At 51.7% G+C, this 23,229-nt stretch overlaps 1 protein-coding gene across 1 annotated transcript in view; it reads left to right on the forward strand.

Annotated features, from left to right (window-relative positions):
- Nucleotides 1–23,229, forward strand: part of BSN (bassoon presynaptic cytomatrix protein) — a 115,419-nt gene that overhangs the window by 74,433 nt on the left and 17,757 nt on the right. Inside the window, exon 3 of the mRNA XM_034955627.4 lies at nt 16,731–17,615. Coding sequence (XP_034811518.2) covers nt 16,731–17,615 — 885 coding nt within the window. The remainder of the gene's footprint in view (nt 1–16,730; nt 17,616–23,229) is intronic.

Below are 23,229 nucleotides of genomic sequence, written 5' to 3' on the forward strand. Positions count from 1 at the left end.
GTGTCCTCCTGCAGGGATGTGTCCTGGTTCCAGGATGTGGCAGCAAAGAACAGGGCCTGGCCCCAGATCTCCCAAGGGATTTCTGCATCCCCTGAAAGCTTGGGTAGAGTCTGAGAGTAGAAGATACTTTCTAACCTGGTCCAAGTTTGGTCTGGAAAAATGGCCTTCGAGAGGACCAAAGACAATCTTACGAACAATTTTTCCCAATGGAACTCATTTGGAGTGGGCCATGAGCAGCTCTAGGACACAGAGGGACGCAAATTTCCCTGATCTAGGCCAGGAGGCCTCTCTCTTTGACAGCAGGCCCTAGATGGGGATGCTGGTGAGGGGAGAAAAGTTTCAGGGGAGGCAGGAAACTGCCTTCCAGCTGGGCTCTGGGAAGCACCTCTTCTTGGCTTTAGTTCTAGTCAGCTGGGGACCTGAGGTGGTGGGGCAGCTACCCCGTTCCTAAAGAAATGACCTCGGGGTAAAGAACCAGGCTGGGAACCAAGCATTCACCAAGGATGACAGTGTCCTACACTCACCAAGAGGCCACTACAGGACCATTTCTGTGAGTTTGGCTTCTTTTTCGCCCAAGAGGACAAGAGGACTCTGGGTCCACAGCCCCAGCCTGGCTTTGTTCAGGATGCTTTGAATGACTGTGGGATGTCTCACCAAATGAGTTGGGGCCATCGCTTTAAAATGAACAGAGTAGGTCTGCTGATTTCCTCCTACTCCTCTGGGAGTAGAAGCCTCTGTTTCTCCCCACAAGAATCCGTCTTTGGATAGGATGGAGAGAGGCTGGCTGCAGGCACGGGCATGGCTGCCTCTGGGATTAACAGCAGCTGGAGCCGTTTGGACCATGTGGGAGGGGGCTGAGTGAGAATAATTGTTCACAGGTCAGGGTCTATATATGCCATGAGGTGCTGTGGGTGTGGGACGTGTGGTTTGTGAGAGGTAAGTGTGAGATTCTGAGGAAGGAGCTGTCGGTGTGGGGAGATGACTCAGTGCCTTTGGAGTTGCTCCTGGAGTGTGGGGGCTTCCTGAGGAGGCGTGCACGCTCGTGATTATTGCATCTGTGATTAGAAACAGGCCATCCTGCACTGTTCAGTTAGGTAAGCGCTTGCTGTTCAGAATTTGGAACAATACGATTAAGGCCAGGGAAGCTCACCTGTGTGTTTCTGCCAGTGAGAAGCCAGAAGCCCCTCACAGGAACAGGGAGGTTTGGCAGGTGGACTGTACCGCTATGGGACATCCCCTCCTCATGCTGGCCTTGCCCCTCTGGGTTCCAGCTCCCTTGAGATGCAGCACAGCACCTGGACAACTCCGGGTGAGGTGGGTGGGGATAAGGAAGAGCCACACATGGTGGCCCCAGGCTCCTGGTGGGCATCCCATTCCTCACCAAACCATGGCCCCTGCCTATAGGCTTTCCAAGCCCAGGACCTTCAATGAGGTGGGAAGGGAGCCAGCCTTTGGCTGTGCCTGGAAAAACAGCAGAGTAGGAAGACCTTGGAGACACTCAGTCCATCTGCCTCATTGTGCTGGGAGGAAGCTGAGGCTCAGGGCCAGGAGAAGATGGAGCCTCACACTTACTTCAGATCCATAGTGTTTGGTGAAGAGTGAGTCTCAGCCAAATACTTCAAACAAATGCTGGGCTGGACAAATGAAATGTTTCTTTGCTGTGAGATTCCTCAGGATTTTCAGTGTCCTGAGGGGCATCACAGAGTTCCAGGACAGGGCTATGGTTGGCAGCCTTTCCCAGACTTGCTTTCACAGAACATCTTAGGAGCTGCTGTTCCATGGCACCCAGTTTGGGAATTGCTGACCTGGTCCCTTCTCCAAGTTCACACATGGTGAATACCCTTCTCTGCTGGGGTTTTCAGGTAGAACCTTCGCTTCTCTAGAGTTGGCTTTCAGTGGTGTTCTTGTCAAGGGAAAAATAATCCTTGGCACATCTTCCTGAGGGATGATAAAGCATAATTCTTGAACCAGTGCAGTTGCTCTTTGTCACTTTGCTAAGAGCAGGTTCACCTTCCTGGTCATGCTTCCATGTGATGAGAAAACAGGTTTGCAGGCTTTGCTCACACACCTGCTGTTAGATCTGTCCTAGTCAGACTACATCTGTCCTGGCCACTTCTAACTTGATGTTATGTCAGTCAAGAAGGCTGGGATTGCCCTGGTGTCTCTGGGCTGAACTCCTGCCTGGCCTGAGATTCTGGGCATGTGTAAGGGGCTGGTTCTGAAGTTAGGTGTCTGGGTGATGGGGTCAGAGAGAGTGACCTTTTCCAGGAAACTCAGCTACAGCACTCACTTTCTTTTTCAGTTCCTCACTTCCCAGGAGTGGCCCAATCAGAGTAGAAAAAGGTAGAGGTACTGCCAGTCCCAGCGCAGATGCACTGCAGACACTGGCAACTGGAGAGTGTCCTGGGGATCCTGTGTGGGCTGGGTAGTATGCCTGGAGCTGCTAGTATAGTCACACTGAGCCTGGTTGAGGAGGTCCAGCAGCCTGGGTGCTGTGTCCAGGGTGTGTCGGCAGGATGCGTTGTTCCTCAGCTTCCCAGTGGACAGAGGGATATAGCAGTCCCAGAGAAGGACGTGGGCCACACAAGTGACATGGAGGCTTTCAGGGCATCTCCAAGATGACTAGTGAAACTGTGCTTGGAACTTTGAAATGTGACCGCAGAAAATGGAACTTTGTTCATGTGTGTCACTAACAGAGACTTACTGGCTGGTTTGGAACTCAAGCTGCTGTGTAGATCTGGAGTGTGATTGAACAGTTGTGCCGAATGGCTGCATGAGGACAAATGCACAGAAAGGAGGGAAAGAACTTGGCCCCACTGGGCAGTGGTCACTAGGACTTGGTGTTTTTGTTTTTGTGTATGATGGCATCAGTCAGAGTTATTACTTTAGCTGAGTGCTGCAGAAACAGCAGATGAGATCTGGAGATGGGAATCACACACAGTTAGCTCCATTTGGCTAGAAGCAGTGTCTGAGATCTGGAATCACTGTTTTTCTGGCTAGCGGACCCAAGTTTCCCCTATCAGCCCTAGGCTGCTGGAGGGCTACTACACTTACACAGACAGACATGGTACTCACCATTCTGCCCAACCAGCAGAGAGCAGGAGGCCTGCCCATGTAGTTTGCTGGGTTTCTGAGTGCCTAGAGCATGTTGAGACTGTATGGAAATTGGGGAAGGAGCTCAGAGCACAGTCCCTGTTTACAGATGAGGAGACTGAGTCTTAGGAAGTCTTGGCTTATTCTGGGTTATTCTGGAGCAAAAGAGCTGTGGATCTAGACCAGTGGCTTGGTCTCCAGCTTTCCCCCAGGGATGTGCAGCCTCATTTTCCCCATCCATAGTCCATTTTGCTAAGGCTGAAGCTGGTTCAGAACAAATAGGGCAGTCCCAGATACTCTTCTTGGTGGAGGCCATTTCTTTCTGGATATCCCCAGTCCTCGTAGCTCAGGGCAAGCGAGTAATTTAACCTGTCTGAAACCACAGAGAAAGACTGGGTGTTTCTGTTTGAGGCCTGAACATTTCTCACCACCCACAAGAGACACTCCCTCTGACAATGCACTGATGCCAGGGGGCCAGAGGTGTTAGCATTCAGTCCTTACTGATAAGGAGAAGGCAGGAAGACCATTCTCCTTTTCTCTCTGTAGATGTGGGGTTTTGGACAAATACTTGAATTTCCTGAATGTCAGATTTCTCTGAAGGAAAAGCAGGATTCCAAGAATTGGCATCAGTGCCTTTGCTAATGTCCATGCCTGCTCAGGCCTGCTAGTCCACCTTTCCGTTCTTCAGTGACTTACATGTGGGCCCCGCCACCCCTTTCTGCACCAGAAGGGTGGCCCGTGTTGCCCTTGTTAGGCTTCTATTCTGACAGTTGGGGGTGGGAGGGAGACAAGGCATGGGCCTGAGCCTGCTAAGTAGAAGATGGGAAGATGCAGTTGGGGTGGGCAGTGGGGATGGGAGTGAGTTGCTGGGGAATATGAACCGTGGCCTGGGGCAGGCATAGCCTGCTTCTATAGGCTTCTCAGGGACTTCCATGCCCCACTCAGAGCAGCCCCAGAAGCACATCCTGGCCTAGAGCTCCTGCAGATGCCAGTCTGTCCTCATCCTCAGAGCAGCATCCCAGGAGTGACTGCGGTGCAGAGGCAGGGTTGCCTGCACGCCCGAGCCTCCAGTCTGATCAGCTGAATCCTCCCAGAGCACCATCTAGAGTGAAGGGGCCCACGCTCTGCCCCTGTGGGGAGCAGCAGGGCTGCCACCCCATCCCCAGCCTTCCAGGCCAAGGTGGTCCATCTGCCTCCCACCACCCTTGCTCTAGTCAGAATTACTTATAAGCCTCTCTAGGAAAACTACAGAGGAGTAAGCATGGTCTTACCTCACCCATTCCAAGGTCTGGACTTTGCTGAGGCCAAGCCAAGGATATTTAACCCATACCATCCCCAACTCCTACCCAATGGCAAACCATGAGCCTACGCAGTTTCCCAGGGTGGGCGGCGTGGAGAAGGGAGGGAGACAGTGCAGTGGCTCCGAGCCTCTCTCTCCCCTGCCTGCATCCCACTGCTTTCCGGCAAGGGCCAGGGCTCCAGATGGCTCGGGGGTGGTGCTGTGAGTTCAGCACAGATCCCTCTGCAGCAGCCAGCAGCCTTGTCTCATTCCCTCTGCTCCCTCCTGGCCACACTGCCACCTGGGCCAGAGAGGAATGAGGAGCAGGTTTCAGGACATGGGACCAGCAGTGTACTGAGGGGAGGTAAAGGTGTCTTCCTCTTTCCTGGGCCCAGGAGGGTGTCTGCCCAGCCTTCCAACGCTCACCTCCAAACAAAATGGAAGTGGATCTCCAGGTGGCAGGCCCTTCAGGAGGCCTTTCTCCCACTGAATAGCTAGTCCTTGGGCAGTTTGCTTTAGAGTAGCCACTTTGACCTAAACAGTCTCCAAGTCAATAGAGAAATACTCTCCAAACTTTAGTCACTCTGGAGCAGCCAGCCCTGTTGCTTAGTACATGCCCCGAAGTGGTCCATGTTCCCAGAAGACAGGACCTTTGGCCTGCTTACTTGCTTGGACCACTGCAGGGTGGAGGCCACAGCCACTGGGGCCGTGAGGAGACAACAGGCATGGAATTCTACCTTTTAGTTATGGAAGAGGGCCATAAGTTAAGCTAAGAATGAATGTAAAATTAATTCAGATCTGAAAATAAGAAATTTTACTCCTAAAACACTTGTTTTCATATCTAAGGGCAAAGGAAACAGAATAAAAAGAAAATGCAGTAAAAATGGTAGAGAAAAAAAGAAATCCATAAATAAAGTAGGAGTTGGAAGAAGTGGAAGAAGGCACAAGAAGGGGAGGCAGGAAAGGGAGGTGATGGAAAGAGAGCCAGAGGCAGGAAGAGGCAAGGACCAGGAAATCTTGGTAAAGTTCCCAGTTGCTGGCTGGTAACCTGTTGGTTTTGCTGCTTCTACTCTTTATTTTGCTCAGCCTTTGGCCTGGACAGGCATGTTTAACCCACTGAGTCAGAGGGCAGCCCTCTCCCTTCTTCCTGTCCTTGCCTCCCTCCACAGTGCTTTTCAGTCCTATTGATAGCCGGGAACTGTCCCAGACACTGGAGAAACAGGTAGAAATGAAGCAGAAGTGCTGCTCAGCTCTGTGAAGCCTTCAGACCAGTGCAGGAGGCACCACTGCCACCAAGAACCACACAAGCAAACACACAATCACATCTGGGGTCAAGGAGGGGAGGGCTATGGCGGGTGCTGTTGGTACGATGCTGAGACAAGATTCCTGGGGGTAGTTGGGCATGGTGGCTCACACCTGTAATCCCAACACTTTGAGCAGCTGAGGTGGGCAGATCACTTGAGCCCAGGAGTTCAAGACTAGTCTGGGCAACATGGCGAAACCCCATCTCTACAAAAAAAATACATGGTGCAAAGATACATGGTGGTGCATGCCTGTAGTCCCAAGTATTTGGGAGGCTGAGGTCAGAAGATCACTTGAGCCTGGGAAAATCTAGGCTACATGAGCCATGATCATGCCACTGCCCTCCAGCCAGGGTGACAGAGTAAGACTCTGTCTCAAAAAAAAAAAAAAAAAGTTATTGGGGGCTTCTCCAAAGAGAGCATTAGGCTGTAGAATGTCAGAATTGCTGGATGGGAGGCAGTTGGAAAAAGAGGAGGCCTGAGGGGATGTGCTTTGTTCATCTGAGGGTTCAGGAGCAAAGGTCCAGGACAGCTGTACCACAGGACAGGACCAGAAGGCATGCAGGTCCTGCTGGGCTTGCTGGGGTCTCCTGATGCACTCCCAAGGTTTGGGAAGGTGGCAGTAGGAAGGTCAGATGTGCATTTAAAACACCCCTCTGATGCAATCTCAAGGGCCCTTCAAATAGCCAAAATAATTGTGAAAAAGAAGAACAAAGCTGAAGAACTCACACTTCCTGATTTCAAAACTTACTACAAAGTTACGGTAATCAAAACAGTGTGGTACTGGCATAAAGAGAGACACATAGACCAATAGAGTAGAATACGTAGCCCAGAAATAAACCCTCACATATACGGTCAGATGATTTTTGATAAGAGTGCCAAGACCATTCAGTAGGGAAAGAACAATCTTTTCAACAAATGGTGTTGGGAAAACTGGATATCTACATGCAAAAAAATGAAGTTGGACCTTTTCCTTACATCATATACAAAAATTAACTCAAAATAGATCAAATACCTAAACATAAGAGCTAAAACTATAAAACTCTTAGAAGACAACATAGGGGATAAGCTTCACAACATTGGATTTGGCAGTGGTTTCTTGGATGTGACACCAACAGCACAGGCAACAAAAGAAAAAATAGACAAAATAGACTTCATGAAAATTTAAAAATTTTTTACATCTAAAGGCACTATTAACAGAGTAAAAAGGCAACCCACAGAATGGGAGAAAATACTTGCTAATTATATATTTGATAAGGGATTGATATCCAGAATATACAGAGAAGTCTTACAACTCAACAACAGAAATAAACAAACAAAAACCCAATTAAAAATGGGCAAAGAGGCCAGGCGCAGTGGCTCATGCCTGTAATCCCAGGACTTTGGGAGGCTCAGGCAGGCAGATTGCCTGAGCTCAGGAGTTTGAGACCAGCTTGGGCAACATGGTGAAGCCCCATCTCTACTAAAAATAAAAAAATTAGCCAGACGTGGTGGTGAGCACCTGTGCTCCCAGCTGCTCAGGTGGCTGAGGCAGGAGAATCGCTTGAGCCCAGGAGGCGGAGGTTGCAGTGAATCAAGATCGCACTACTGGGTGACAGAGCCAGACTGTGTCTAAAAAAAAAAGTGGGGGGGAGCAAAGAGGAGTCAGGTGTGGTGATACACACCTGTCTTCCGAGCTACCTGAGAGGCTAAGGTGGGAGGGTATCGTGAGCCTAGGAGTTTGAGACCAGCCTAGGCAAATAGCTAGAACCTGTCTCTGAAAAACAAAATGGGCAAAGGACTTGAAGAAACATTTCTCCAAGGAAGATATACAAATGGCTAATAACTCCCCGAAAGATACTCAACATAGGTCGGCTGTGGTGGCTCACACCTGTAATCCTAGCACTTTGGGAGGCTGAGGCGGGTGGATCACCTGAGGTCAAGAGTTTGAGACTGGCCAACATGGAGAAACTCTGTCTCTACTGAAAATACAAAAGTTAGCTGGGTGTGGTGGTGGGCACCTGTAATCCTAGCTGCTCAGGAGGCTGAGGCAGGAGAATCGCTTGAACCTGGGAGGTGGAGGTTGCAGTGAGCCGAGATCACGCCACTGCACTCCAGCCTGGACAACTGAGCGAGACTCTGTCTCAAAAAAAAAGAAAAAAAGAAAAAAAGAAAAGATACTCAACATGACTAATCATTAGAGAAATTCAAATTGAAACTACGGTGAGATACCATCTCATACTCGTTAAGGATGGCTGCTATAAAAATAAATAAATAAATGTTGGCAAGAATGTGGAGGAATTGGAACCCTTGTGCACTGTTTTTAGGAATGTAAAATGGTATAGCCACTCTGGAAAACAGTATGGCAGTTCCTCAAAAAATTATAAATAGAATTACCATATGATCCAACAATTCCACTTCTGGGTATACACTCAAATGAATTGAAAGGAAGGTCTTGAAGAGATATTTGTACACCCATGTTCACAGCAGCATTTTTCACAATAGCTAAAATGTGAAAACAACCAACAGCCCATTGACAAATGAGCAAATATGCAAAATATATGTATATACATACATACACACAACGAAATATCATTCAGCCTTAAAGAGGAAGGACAATCTGACACATGATACAACATGGACGAACCTTAAGGACATTATGCTAAGTGAAATAAGCCAGTCACAAAAAGACAAATATGAGGTGGTCAGAGTAGTCAAAGTCACAGAGACAGAAAGTAGAATGGTAGTTGTCAAGAGCTGGAGGAAGAGGGGAGCCGGGTGCAGTGGCTCATGCCTGTAATCCCAGCACTTTGGGAGGCCGAGGCAGGCGGATCACAAGGTCAGGAGATCGAGACCATCTTGGCCAACATGGTGAAACCCCATCTCTACTAAAATACAAAAAAAAATTAGCGGGGCGTGTTGGCCCATGCCTGTAGTCCCAGCTACTTGGGAGGCTGAGGCAGGGGAATTGCTTGAACCCAGGAGGCGGAGGTTGCAGTGAGCTGAGATAGTGCCACTGCACTCCAGCCTGATGACAGAGCAAGACTCTGCCTTTAAAAAAAAAAAAAAAAGAGCTGGAGGAAGGGGGAATGGGGAGTTTCATGGGTACAGTTTCAGATTTGCAAGATGGAAAGAATTACGAAGATGAATGGTGGTGATGGTTGTACAGCATTATGAATATAATACCACTGACCTGTACACTTAAAAATGGTTAAGGTAGTAAATTTATGTGTATTTTACCACAATAAAAACAATTCAAAAAATTTTTTTTATTTGTTCATTTGAGATGGAGTCTCGCTTTGTCGCCCAGGCTCAAGTGCAGTGATGCAATCTTGGCTCACGGCAACCTCTACCTCCAGCCTCCCAAGTAGCTGGGATTACAGCCATGTGCCACCACACCCGGCTAAGTTTTGTATTTTTAGTAGAAACGGGGTTTCACCACATTGGCCAGGCTGGTCTCGAAATCCTGACCTCAAGTGATCCACACGCCTCACCCTCCCAAAGTGCTGGGATTACAGGCGTGAGCTGCAGTGTCCGGCCAAAAATAATGCTAATTTTAAAAACCCTCTGGAAATAGACAGAGGTGATGGTTACACATTATGAATTATTAATGCCACTGAATTGTATACTTTAAGATGGTTAAAATTACAATTTAATATTTATTTTAACACACTATATATGTGTGTGCATATATATACATATACACTAAAACAACACATACACATACACACACATATATATACACCCCTCCCCCCCCCAGCTGCTATGTGAAGAACAGCCTGCAGGGGTAGCGGGTGGGCTCTGGGAGCCAGAGTGGCAGAGGGGGCTGAGGCTGAGGCTGGGGTAGTGGTGATGATGACTGCGAAGAGCCATGATAGATTCCTGGTGTGTTTGGGTGGCTAAACAGACAGAATTGGATTGGATGTGGAGGGTAGGAGATGGAGATAGAGAATTTTTCTGTTTGGGCCATTGCCAAGTTGAAGGTGCCTGACAAATATAAGACCCTGGCATGAAACAGGCAGGTTGGGATGGAGACTTTTGTTTCATATTCACAAGCATATAGTGACATTTAAAGTGCCATAGGAGAGATGTGGACAGAGAGAAGAGGTGTCAGGATCTGGGCTCCCCAGCACTGAGAAGAACCCAGCAAAGGTGGCTGGCAAGGATAAGCAAAGAAGAGTAGAAAGGCCAGCAAGTGGAGGGCCAAGGGATCCAGGAGGGGAGAATATCTGAGCAGTAGTGGGGAGTCAACTGCCAAGAGCCCATCACAGGAGCTCTTGATGCCTTGCTGGGTGGAGCAAAACAGAACAACCAGGTTGACAAGTCATTTTTACCCCCCACCTCAAGTTATGAATATTTTCAAGCCTACAAAATTGTTGAAAGAATTGTACAAGGAACACCCACAAAGCCACTATCTGGATTTATAATGAACCCCTCCTCTCCTGGCTTTATCACGTATCCATTCTACCATCTATTTGTTCTTCTGTCTGTCCATCTATCCATCCATCTTTTTGTTGAATGTCAAAGTACATTGCAGTGGGCCAGGCATGGTGGCTCACACCTGTAATACCAGCACCTTGAGAGGCGAAGGTGGGAGGATTGCTTGAGCCCAGGGATTCAGGAGCAGCCTGAGTAACATGGCAAAACCCTGTCTCTACCAAAAAAATACAAAAATTAGCTGGGTGTGGTGGCGCCATGCCTGTAGTCCCATCTACTCGGTAGGCTGAGGTGGGAGGATCACTTGAGTCTGGGAGGTGGAGGTTGCAGAGAGCCATGATCATGGCACTGCACTTCAGAACCAGACCCTGTCCCCCTCCAAAAAAAAAAAAAAGTACATCGCTGATATCAGTATACTTCCCACTAAGCACTTCAAGCGTATCATTAACTGGAGTTCAGTATTTATTTAAGGTTTCTCTTTTTTAGCTAAAATTACATATAATGCAATGTACAGCAATTAATTATTCCAGTCGGTGAGCTTTGAGAAGTGGTCTGCAGCTCAGCCCCATGTGGGTTGCAGGTCATCTGGAGTGACCATGGAAGTCATTTAGCAGGAGTTTAAGAGGCGAGGGCCAAGGACTTGCAGGCCAGGATAAAGGGGCCTGGAGGGAGGGCAGCAGAAGCCAGGAGGGGAAGCTGGGCATGAACCAAAGGGTCCTGGGGATTTTAAGGAGAAGTTGAGGCTAGTCCAAGGGTCCAGCCTCTCCTGGAGAGGGTTACTGGTGACTAAGAGGAGTGTGTATGGGGAGGGTGCAGGGGAGTTGGCCAGTCATGGATGGGGTGTGTTACAGGGTACACCAGATCATCCTGGGTCGGGAGGGGAGGCTGTCCAGAGCAGTGTGGGAGGAGTTAAGAGATATTGAGGGCAGAGAGACAGATGTGTCCAGGGATCAGCAAGGGGACGGATCTTCTCCCTTTCGTGGAGATCCAAGCCAGTGAGGTCTTCTAGCCCCAGGTGTGATTAGGTTCAGCCTCCACTCCCCAGATCCTGACCTCAGATGTTGGGCAGGTTCCCAAGACCTTCCTCAGGGCTCTGATAGATTGGCACAGGCCTCCCCTGGCTGGTCCAGCTCTGGATCAGTGTGACCCTGCCCACTGGGACCCTGTGGTACCTGCTTCCTAAGCCTGAGGTCAGCTAGCTGACAGTAAGGTGCTAGATGGGGCAGGCAACATGTCTATTGCTGTACCAGGGTGAGTATCCAGGCTAGGCCTGACTCCCTCCCTCTCAGCTGCCACCTTAGCTGCCCTTCTGCACATTGGCCTGTCCTTGTTGTCCAGGGGGCATGGGAAGGTATGTTCCTTCTGATGAGACCTGGCCAGTGACTCATAGCCCAGAAAGGCATATAGTCACACTGGCCAGTGGGGCCCTCCCAGGAACCTCTAGATTTGGCACCTGCAGGGAGGGCTTCTTTATGAGCTGTTTCTGTGATGTTTCAACTTGTACCAAAATGGAAAGCATAAATGCGGCATCAGGCGTGATGTCAGTGCTGAGTGATCTGAAACACTGAATGCCTGCTCTCCCTGGTAGGGCTGGGGCTCTCCACAGGAAGAAGGCTGAGTGACGTCTGCAACCTTCCTTTTCCTTGCTGCTGGGGGGGTGAGAGGAGGCGAGTGGGAAGAGAACATGTGACTTCGGGGGGCTCTCAGAGCTTCCTGACAGCCATGGAGGTGACCGTGAGGTAGACTCCACCCTGTGAGCATCCTTTGGGGCCAGATATGGCAAGCAAGGCTGAGTCCCACCCTTGAGGGCTGAGACACTCTGTGCAGCCAGTGTTCCTGCAGGGAAGATGTAGAAGCTCTTCCCAGAACTGCCCTCCTTGCTCCAGAGCCCAGTGGAGGAATTAGCAGGGAGTGACCATTGCAGACAGATCACAGCTGCTCATTCAACTTAGAGTTCATATAGCCTCCAGCTTGGGCCCCAAGCCTCTGGATCCTTGGCCAGTGCCACCTTAGCTGCCCTTCTGCACACTGAATAGTTTGAGTAAGGAAGCAGCTAAAAAAGACTCTTCTCAGGGAGAAAGTCCTCTCAGAGCTACAGAGCCCACAGGGTCCTATGTTTCCAAGTCCCTAGCAGACAGGTGGCAGTGGCTCCCTGCAAAGCCTGTAGGAAGGCTTCCTGCAGCTTCTGCTTCCCCTACCTCTTAAACCACCTCTTGACCTTGTACTGCACTGAGCCTTCCCATCCTTACTGCCACTTAGGCCCCCTCTGGGCCGGGGTGCACGGGCTTCCATGGAGGTCCCTACCAGTCCTTGGAGATGGCTAGATGGGCTTCCTTGCTAGCAAGAAGAGTCAGCTCATTCAAAGCTAATGTCTGGCAGAGCTGTCCACCTTAGGGTAGCCCCAGGAAGGCTCCTGAGACATGAGGCTCATGGCTGGTAGCCTGCACATCTCCTGCCCATGTGCCAGATCAGGATCTTGGAGGTATTAGACAGCAGAACCCTAGCTGAGGCTTCTTGTCACACTGGTAAAAGGATAGTCCCTCTGATTCTGATGGAGAGCCAGCTTGGAGAGGGCCTAGGAGCCACAGGGAGCCTTCTGGGTTCAACCTCTTGATGAGGAGGCATCACTGTGTGCAGCTAAGGAAGGCTCTAACTGTACTGGCACTCAGGCCAGTGGAGTCTGCCACAGAACTATTCATGTATACCCAGGCTGGGTGGGCGGGTGCACAGCCATCATCTCTCTCCCTACCCCGTGGACAGCCTCCATCCCCCTGAGTGTGGGGATAGGGGCCTTGCAGTATGGAGGAAGAGACTGAGGTTGTGCTCCTCCCAGGAAACTCCTGGGGATCTGTCGGGGAGGCAGAGAGGGGGATGTATTGCTGGCCTCAGAGAGCTCCCTCAGCCAGTGTCCTCCTTAGGAGGCCTTGCATGCTGGGCCTGAGCCTGGGAGGGGCTGTGGGGAGGGTGCGGTCAAGGTTCCTTACCGTCTGGAAGAGGCTGGATAGAAATAGCTGCACCCATCTGGGCGATGAGTCACTGAGGGGCGTTTCAGCCTTTTCTTGGAGAAGTTCTATTTTAGGTGAGATGCCTGTGCCACAGCCTGGATGACGGGGGCTGGGGAAAGGAAAGTTCTGGCGGTGAGTGCAGGAGGTTTGGCACGTGCCTTTGTTCAGCCTGATTCAGAACCCCAGGGACAGTCACCCCAAAGTTGCAGGATAAGAAGCCTTACCTCCTAAATTCCCTTTCCCAGGAAGAAGTCTCACCTCAGGGCATGCTGCAGTGCCCAGGTGAATGAGAGAGATGGGACGTTGGGTGTGGGCTGGGCACCCACGGGAAGAACTGAATTTGTGGCTGCCACCCTGGGCCAGAGGCTGAGCTTCCCCTCTGGGGAGTAATCCCCTTCCAGGGTCCCTCTCTGGATGAGTAGAAATGGCCTGCTCTGGGGAACTCCCTCCCAAGAATGACCTTTCTAAAGAGGTCTTTAGACTGGGTTCAGGGACTGAAATTGTTTTCTCTCTGGCTTTCTCTACCCAAACATAGACAAAGCTGCCTTGCTTCTTTCTTTCTTTTTCTTTTTCTTTTTTTTTTTGAGACAGAGTCTCGCTCTGTTGCCCAGGCTGGAGTGCAGTGGCATGATCTCGGCTCACTACAACCTCTGCCTCCCAGGTTCAAGCGATTCTCCTGCCTCAGCCTCCCAAGTAGCTGGGACTACAGGCATGTGCCACCACACCCGGCTAATTTTTTGTATTTTTAGTAGAGACGGGGTTTCACCATGTTAGCCAGGATGGTCTCGATCTCCTGACCTCATGATCCACCCGCCTCTGCCTCTCAAAGTGCTGGGATTACAGGCATGAGCCACCGTGCCCGGCCTGCCTTGCTTCTTAAAAAGCATCTGGGTGGGTTAATTGTTCCCAGCTAGTGGGATGGCTTCTCACCTCACTGCCTCGGCATCACTGTTCTTAGAGTTTCTAGAACTGGGATTGGCCTTTGGGGGGCTCTGCCAGGGTTTGCAGTGCTGACTTCTAGAGCCTGACTTGGCCTTTGGAAGAGGCAGGACTACAGAAGGCACCAGGCTCCAGGCTGTCCAGGCTGTGGTTTAGGAGCTACGCAGAGCTGTCAGGGCTGATCTTGCCAGCAGCAACACTTCCTAGCCAGGGAACCATTGAGAACACATTGCTAAAACATCTCAGATCTTGGTTTTCTCTCCTGTGAGGACAAAATGAGAGAATGCCTGTGAACATGCCCTATGTGGTGCTTGGCACAAGGGGGTGCTTGCCAAAGTGCAGTGTTCTCCCTCTTCTTGGCTGCTGCCCTTGGGTTGCTGGGATAAGGCACCTGAGCCCAGGTCCCCCAACTGGCAAGTCAACCTGCAGCAGTAGCCCTGGGGCCTCAAGGCAGAAGCAGGGCTGGAGCCACATGTGCGGGTAAATGAAAGGGGCCTTCTGCCCCAGAGATGAGACGGCACCTTCCCCTGGTGATGACTGGGTGGCCAATAGGGTGCATTTAGAACCTCTGGCTGCAACCACAGACAGAGAACAACCTTGGCCTCCAGCCTCAGCTCTGGTTGATGAGGAGGAGACTCTTCATTGAGGCACCAAATCTCGGGGCTTCCACCTTGTTGAGCTATGACCTGCATGACCAAATTGCCAGGATGAATGAAGCAAGCCCCTCTGGGATGAGCCCTGCTCTGTACCACATGTTGTGTGCGGCCCTGAGAACACCCTATCAACGAGAGCTCATGGGCTGCTTTGGGGCACAGAAGACACCTTGTAAACAACAAATCAGTAGACACTTTGGGAAAGAATAAGCACTATGGAGAAAATAAGCTGGGTGATTTGACACAGAGTACCCGGAGGGTGTTTTATTTTTATTTATTTATTTAATTATTTTGAGATGGAGTCTCACTCTGTTGCCCAGGCTGGAGTGCAGCGGCACAGTCTTGGCTTACTGCAACCTCCGCCTCCTGGGTTCAAGCAATTCTCCTGCCTCAGCCTCCCAAGTAGCTGAGATGACAGGCGTTCGCCACCACACCTGGCCAATTCTTAATATTTTCAGTAGAGATGGGGTTTCACCATGTTGGTCAGGCAGGTCTCGAACTCCTGACCTCAAATGATCCTCCTGCCTCTGCCTCCCAAAGTGCCTGGATTACAGGTGTGAGCCACCGCACCTGGCCAAAGGAGAGCATTTTAGATTGTGTGGCCAGAGGAGGTCCTGGTGGGAAAGTGTTACCTCATCTGAAATCTATACAACAAGCTGGGCCAGGGGGCAGAGGGAATAAGGAGTACAAAGGCCCTGGTACAGAAATGAGCTCAGGGGACCACTTGGCAGAGCAGACAGCCTAGAGTGTCTGCAGTGAAACAGCCAAGGGGAGATGGCAGGAAAAGAGACCAGAGAGACGGGGAGGCTGGGGTGGGGCTGGGTTGGGTCACAGAGTTGTGCTGAAGAGTTCCCAAGGTGTGGTGGAAATCCACTTAGAGTGTTTGATCCTATTGGTGAGATGCTCTGATTTACATGTGGGTTTTTGGAGAAAAATTATTGGGTCATGTAACTGGAAGTCCAAGGGTAGACTTGGGGCATAGCCAGATCCAGGGAATGGAATGAAGTCATCAGATCTACTCCTTTCTCCTTTCGTTGACTCCTACCATCTATGGACATCATTCTTAGCATCTCTCTGTATGTTGGGAAAGAAGACTACTGCTGCTGCAAAGCTACATCCTTCTGATTAGTAATCCAAAGGAAAACGAATAAAGACCCTCTCTCCTATTGTTCATTACCAGATAACATGGAGGGCTCTAACCGACTCTGTTTGCCAGGTCACGTGCCCATCCCTGCACAGGGCTAATGACAGAGGGAAACTATGTGTTTATCACATGGATAGCGGCACATGTCTTGTTTGCTCTGGAGGCATGAATTATCCCACTTCTTTAAAAAGCTATCTTCCTTAAGGGAAAAAAAAAGGCTTTTAAAAATTCTACTTAACATCAGTCACTTACATTGCATTACTTTACCCTCACTTATTTTGTTCTCAAGATTTTTCATTCTGTAGTATCTTGTTTCTTCAGCTAGACTCTAAGCTCCTTCAGGATAGGAATCATGGTTTCTTTTTATTCTCTATGCCTCCTTCTCCCACGTATTACTCTTCACTTATTTATTCATTATGTGAGTTTTTACTGAATACCCATTGCATATAAGCACTGCTCTAGGGCCATGCCTTTCCTCTTAGGTTAGGTTTTAAAAGATCAGTCTGGCTGCTATGTGCAAATGGCCTGAAGTGGGAAGCAGGGGAAGGCTACTGGGTTCATCCGAGCGGGAGGTTGGGGTGCACAGATCTGAGGCACTGCCAGGGGGTGGCGGGGAGGACTCTCAAGCAGGAGGGTCTGGCAGGCAGTGAGTTGGTGGTTGGGGTGGGGTGGGGGATGGGACTGCCTCCACTGCCTCACATGCTTGGCAACTCCTAGAGGGCAGGGAAGTGCCATCTGTCCTTCAGCCCTGCCACCTGGCAGCCCAGAAATGCCTGAGCAGGGCTTGGTGCTCCTGCCTGTGCTAGGAGTGGCCTTGGCTGCTGTGGGGCCTGCACTGACCTGGGCCATGAGTACTGCCAATCCTGGCCACCCTGCTGACTATTTTGCTTCTCTCCTCAGGTGAAGGAGTGGCTCTGTCTGAACTGTCAGATGCAGAGGGCTCTGGGAATGGACATGACCACTGCACCTCGCTCCAAGAGCCAGCAGCAGCTGCACTCCCCAGCCCTGTCTCCTGCCCACTCCCCGGCCAAACAGCCCCTGGGGAAGCCAGACCAAGAGAGATCTCGGGGCCCAGGAGGACCACAGCCTGGGTCCCGCCAGGCTGAGACAGCCAGGGCCACCTCAGTGCCAGGGCCTGCCCAAGCAGCTGCCCCTCCAGAGGTGGGGAGGGTGTCTCCTCAGCCCCCTCAACCCACCAAGCCTTCCACAGCTGAGCCCAGGCCACCTGCAGGAGAGGCCCCGGCCAAAAGTGCCACCGCAGTGCCCGCTGGGCTTGGTGCCACTGAGCAGACCCAGGAGGGCCTCACTGGTAAGCTCTTCGGCCTTGGCGCGTCACTGCTAACCCAGGCGAGCACCCTCATGTCTGTGCAGCCCGAGGCTGACACCCAGGGCCAGCCTGCCCCCAGCAAGGGGACACCTAAGATCGTCTTCAATGATGCCAGCAAGGAGGCTGGCCCAAAACCCTTGGGTTCAGGGCCCGGGCCTGGGCCAGCACCTGGAGCCAAAACTGAGCCTGGGGCTAGAATGGGTCCTGGATCTGGACCTGGAGCCCTGCCGAAAACTGGGGGAACAACCAGTCCAAAGCATGGCAGAGCAGAACATCAGGCAGCATCGAAGGCTGCTGCCAAGCCAAAGACCATGCCGAAGGAAAGGGCCATCTGCCCACTGTGCCAAGCTGAGCTCAACGTGGGCAGCAAGAGCCCAGCCAACTATAACACATGCACCACCTGCAGGCTCCAGGTGTGCAACCTGTGTGGCTTCAACCCAACACCCCACCTGGTGGAGGTAAGAGCTGGACCAGGCATGCTCCCTTGAACCTTGATGAGAGGCCGGGCCTGGGTAGTGGGTGTCATGGGAACCAGAAAGAGTTCTGGGTCTGCAGCAGCCATGGGGCTGCCCCTGTACAACTAATGCTGCAGAGGGGCTGCATTCCCTTTCCTGTCCCTACCTCAGGCCCCAGTTCTACTCAGAACTAACTTTCACTCAGAGTTGGGGGTAATGGTGCCTACTGACTCAGACTAGTGCCCTAAGGCTGATCCCAGAGTCCCTGAGCTGGCCTCCCCATTTCCAGCTACCATGAGCATGGCCCTGATGAAAGACACCAACCTCCCCTGCTCAGATAGGAGAACCTGAGGTCCCACACTGCCATGGACCTGTGACCTTCAGAGGGGTAGGGATCGAATGGCCATGATGCAGAGGGTTGTGTCCCACATCCAGGGTGGGGTGGGAGGCTTTCTCACAATGGGGCAGGGCATGTCCCACTGTCCAGGCTCCAGCCCAGCAAGGTGGTATTCAACCTTGATTGTCTCTTCTGAGGTCATAAGTGTTGACATCTACTTGTCAAAGTCACAGCCTTTGGTCCACATATTTTACCCAGGCTGGGGCTGGGCTCTCCTTAGAGCTGCTACTGGGGATGCTCAGAGATGCTCCTCTTTCCCACAGGAAGGTTTGAGACAGACCTGGGGTTGTGGCCATTCTCTCCGCAGCCCCTGCTCCAGGGAAGGGCACTGAGCACTGTGCAGTGCTAGGCAGGAGGGAGCAGGAGGCCCAGTGTAAGGTTCAGTGTTCCCTCGAAGCCTGGAGTCCAGCCCAAGAGGCTCAGAAGGTGAAGGTGCCCTGGCAGAATTAGACCAGCCTGGGCCAGGAGCAGATGCTGCTTCTGCTCCTCCCTCAGTCCTGTGGCCCACTCTCCCTGGCCCAGGGTCACCCATGTGACCCTTACCATGCTGCCTTGGGCATAGCTTGGTGTGTCTCCTTAGAGTGCCCTCAGTCTTGATAGGTGAATGTGTTTCCCAGCTGTCACGTTAGGAGATGTTCGAGCCAAGGCCCTGCTTCTTGCACATGGGGAGCCACCTGAGCCCTCTGGTCTCTTGGGCTGAGCCATTTGTAGCTGATGGTGGCGCAGGGGTGTGCGGAGTGCAAACCACCACTGGCCCAGGATGGGACAAGAGAGGAGAGCATGATGTTGCCATGGCCTCTGTGGCACCTTGTTCTGACTTCCCTTGGGCCAGGACTCCACAGGAGTCCCCGTGGGACCCCAGCATGACTAGGAAGACTACTTTGGCCACCAAAGGCCACACTTTCCAATATGCAGGGAAGGGCAGCCCTGAGCAAGACAACTGACCTCCTCATGTGGCACCCATCTGGTCTTCTAGGCACTACGAAGCCAACTCTCCAAGCTCTAGATCTGGTGGCTCACTGGCGACAGTTTGCCTCACTGGCTCGGGGAAAGGGGTGCACCAGGGTGTCACCACAAGACCAGGAGAACCCTAGCTGGCTGCTCTGCCCAGAGACCTCCAGGCACAAGCTCACTGCTGGTCAGGTGGGGCACACTGACACTGAGCGACTGTGAGCCCCAGTGGACTTCTGAGTTGGCCTGGCCTGGAGGACTCCTGTCCCCAAGAGACCTCCCAGCCCACATTTCCTTATTAAGCAGAATGTGCACGAATGGGAGGGGAAAACTGTCTCTGTCCAGGAGCATAAATGTTCCTGACAGTTCCTCTTGGCCATCCCTGGGCCAGGCCACGGGAAGTGCTGATTCTGCCCAAACAGAAGAGTTTCGTTCACACGCTGACTAGATGAAACGTCTGGATTCTGGCCTAGGCCTCTCATTAGCTGCTTGGTTCTGGCTTTCCTGGACCCTGGAGCTTCTGTCTCTTGATGGCCGGTGTTCCCCCCATCACACCTCTCTCAATTTCCTGCTGTCTCCATGTCCTGCCCCACTGCCCCCTCCTTAGCCAGGACCACTCTCATCTCCACAGGGTCTGATGGGTCCCATGGGCCTGAAAGAAAGCTGGGGGATGTTCTGGTCCTAGTCCTGGTCCTACCTCATCCCCAGCTCAGGCTGCTCCTGATAGCAGTCAGGGGTGATGAAGTCTCTCTAACTCCTTTCTCATAGCTCTCCCTGTCAATGCTGCTGTCCCCAGAGGGCCTGCAGCTATTCTAGGGAAGGTGTGGATAGGCGGCCATAATGCCTCTCCCATGATTCCCACCATAGAGACTGTACCACCATCCACCACCAGAGATGCAAGCCAGCAGCCCGGGGTCATCCTCACCTCCTCCTCTTTAACCTCTGCACCTGCTCCATGGACCAAGCCCTGCCAGCTCTGCCTCCCCACTGTCACAAGAATCTGGCCTCTCTCCCACCCGTGCTCACAGCCTTAGTCCTTCCGTCCTTATCCTCCCTTACCCACACAATGACCGAAACCTCTGTGCAGCTTCACCTGCCTTGGGTCTTGTGAGGGGCTGGTGCTGATATGTTCACCATCCCTTCAGCATTGCTTTTCTTCACTGAGGCCCCTAACCAGGCTGTGGTCTGTCTTGGATCTCACCTCAGTCAATGGCCACTTGGCATCCTGAGCAATTTTGTGCTTCTCTGCGACCTACTTTGTGTGTTCTTGGTTAGAGGTTTCTGATTTCTCAGCACTTGCCAGAGACACTTACCCTGCCTTGGGAGTGTGGTGGTAAGGCCAGCAGGTCCTTCTCCAGGTCCTAAGGGTGGGTCTGCCATGGCTGTCTCTCTCTGGACCTTGCCTGCTCAAGAACGACTGTGCTGTGTCTTTGTGCACAAAGAAGGGACAGACCCGTGGAGCCCCACTCATAGCTCCCACAGCCCTGTTAGACCTCCTGGGACTCCACCTGAGGCCACAGTCAACCATCTGGGCCAGTGGGTTGGGAATTTTCCCCATAGGTTGGAAATTTTCCTGAACATTTCTGAGCTGTAAAAATCTTTCTTCTTTCTAGATTGGGAGTTCAGAGTACACAATAGAGGAGAGAGTAGAATTGGATCCTTTTTCCTTTTGAACTTTCCTCTGAAAAAAAATAACCATAGTGCTATTTAGTGAGTCATTTCATAATTAAGAGTTGTTGATTCCAGTTTTTTTACCTATTTGTCTTTTGGAAGGATAATAGTACTCTCTGGCTTAATTTTTAATTGACGTTCAGTTCAAAATAGAGTTTGTGAAGAAATTAGTTGAATTGGAATTGTGACAGTAACATTACCAGTCTCTTATTATATCATCATTGCCAAAATTCCAGCTGTGCCCTTGAGAAGTCGGGCCTCCCTGGGCAAAGTCCCTTGCACCTGTGATACATGGGGCTGGGCTTGCTCATTGGGGCAGGGGTTGCAGCAGGGGCATCAGGCCAGAGGTCCTGTTGCCTCCCATGTAGAATAGGGACCACAATACTCCCTTTTAGGTTTCCATGAGAACCAGGTGAGATGCTGTACCTCAGATGCTTATGCAAGGCCTGACACAGTCAGCCCTTAAGCCAGGATTTTGGAACAGGAGTATCCTAAAAGAGGGTCTCTGTGTGAGAAAGGAAGCGTCCCCATGAGCCCCTATCTGGGTGTGGATGGACCCTGTGGCTGGTGTAAGCTTTTGGTATGAGGGATGCCCCACAGGGAACGAACACATTTGGTGCTGGGGGGTGAGGGGGTTACAGCCCAGCTACAAGGATACACACTGGGGACACCATGGTGGGTTTATTTTATGGGAGGAAGAGGCCCAGAAAGAAGGAGCTTAGGCATGTCCAGCAACAGGGAGGCTCAGGGTCGCAGAGTCAGGAGAGGAATAGCAGCACCAGTGATGGCCATCCCTGTGGTCCAGTGTCCTCCAAGATGACCCCTGGCCATCCTTTTCTCTGGAGATCTCATTCACAGCCCCCTGGTCTGGCAGCAGGGCTGAGGGTGTTTAGGGCCAGGCAGCTGGCCATAGGGCATTGACTGGAACGGTGTCACCATAACCATACTGGCATGCAGGCCAGCTCCACACATGAAGAGATTACGTGGAATGTAGGTTCATTCAGACGATGGCAGACAGTGCAGGATCTGTCCTGGCTCACAAGGCACAATGGCCAGTGGTCCCAGAAGGCAGCAGCTCTCACGTGCCTAGAGGGCACCCCACTAACTCAGTCATCCCATTTCCCCTTCTTTACCCTAAATAGTGATGCCCTGAACCATTGAGTGCCATCTGATGGCATACACACCTGCCTCTCCCACTGTTAGTTGATGATTGTCCTTGGGGAATTTGTATCTTCCTGCCCTAGAAAGGAACTGGACAGAGGGAGTGAGGCAGAAGTAGTCATCAGAGCCACCCCATTATCCATCCCCTGCCCTTTTGTCGAAGAGGCCAGGCGAAGGGGTAAGCAGGCAGCACTTTCCCAAGGACTGGAGCTGGCATGGGCTGAGTGAGGCAGAGTATGAGAGGGTTGTGCAATGAATGGATGGCTGAATGAGGAATGAACACTGAAATTGCGGAATGGAAACGAGCGGAAGAATAAGGGAATGAACGATTGGGATGGAGGTAGGGGTATATTGGGGTTGGAGAAAATGAGAATAGAATGAATAAAGGAATTGGGACCCCAGCTGTCCCAGCCCCCAGGCACAGAGATTCTACATGGCCTGCCTTCCACCCGATTCTCATTCCCCAGAAGACTTGGGCCTGGGCCAGGTCTCCCCTGGCTCTACTCCTACCAGCCCCAGTGCCCTGTACCCTTCTTCCCCACTCCCAGAGGGCTTGTGAAGGGCCTCCAGCAGCCAGGTCAATGTTTATTTTTAGCCCTTACTTCACACGCCTCTTCCTGCCTGCTCTCCCTTCCTCACTGCCTACTATAGCAGAGCCAGGAGCAAGAGGGCCTGCCAGGCAACCTGCAACCTGGCTGTCTCCGTGAATAAATGTATGAAGGAGCAAAGCCCTAGGGAGCATGTGACCACAGGTAACATCTCTGCTGAGAGCTGGGCCTCTGGGCTCAGGCAAGCTGGCCTCTCCAGCATTTGGTCAGAGCACTTAGCATTAGGTCTGCCTCCTCCATCCAGACTACCCTTCCAAGGTGACTTGCTTCATTTAGACTGTTGCTTCTGTGTGGGGTTTGCAGGCCAGAGATGGGGTTAGGAGTTTGCCAGGCCACCAAGGTGGGCCAGGGCAGATATCCAAACTTTGAGAGGCCTAACATGGGATGGGTGTGCACAGGGCTCAAAGTGGAGTTAGGGCAGCATTGCCTTGGGCCAGCCCACTGGGCCTAGATCCTAAACCCATCATGCTGACCATAGGGCTGGGGAAGGGGCTGTTTGATCATTTCCAGAGCTCTCTCTCTTGATCTCTGCCTATAGCCCTGCCATCTCTCCAGGGTCATTTTGCCATCTCACAGTCCTTTCTGACATGGGGGAATTTCCATTGTGTACACAGGTGATGCTGGGGGCATGTGAACTAGGGTTCCTGGATCAGGCTCTGTGCTCTCCCATGTCCTGTTCATCTGGGGCTCGGTCTCAACCTATCTGTATTTTCCCCAGGCACCTCTGGGGGGTGCACCCTGCCAGGCCAAGTGAGCCCAGGGCCTGGCCAGTGGCCAGCACTTACTGCCTTGTGGGGTTTTGTGTGGAGACACATTGAGCATCAGATAA

This window comes from Pan paniscus, chromosome 2 (assembly GCF_029289425.2).
Source record: "Pan paniscus chromosome 2, NHGRI_mPanPan1-v2.0_pri, whole genome shotgun sequence".
Taxonomy (NCBI): Eukaryota; Metazoa; Chordata; class Mammalia; order Primates; family Hominidae; genus Pan; species Pan paniscus.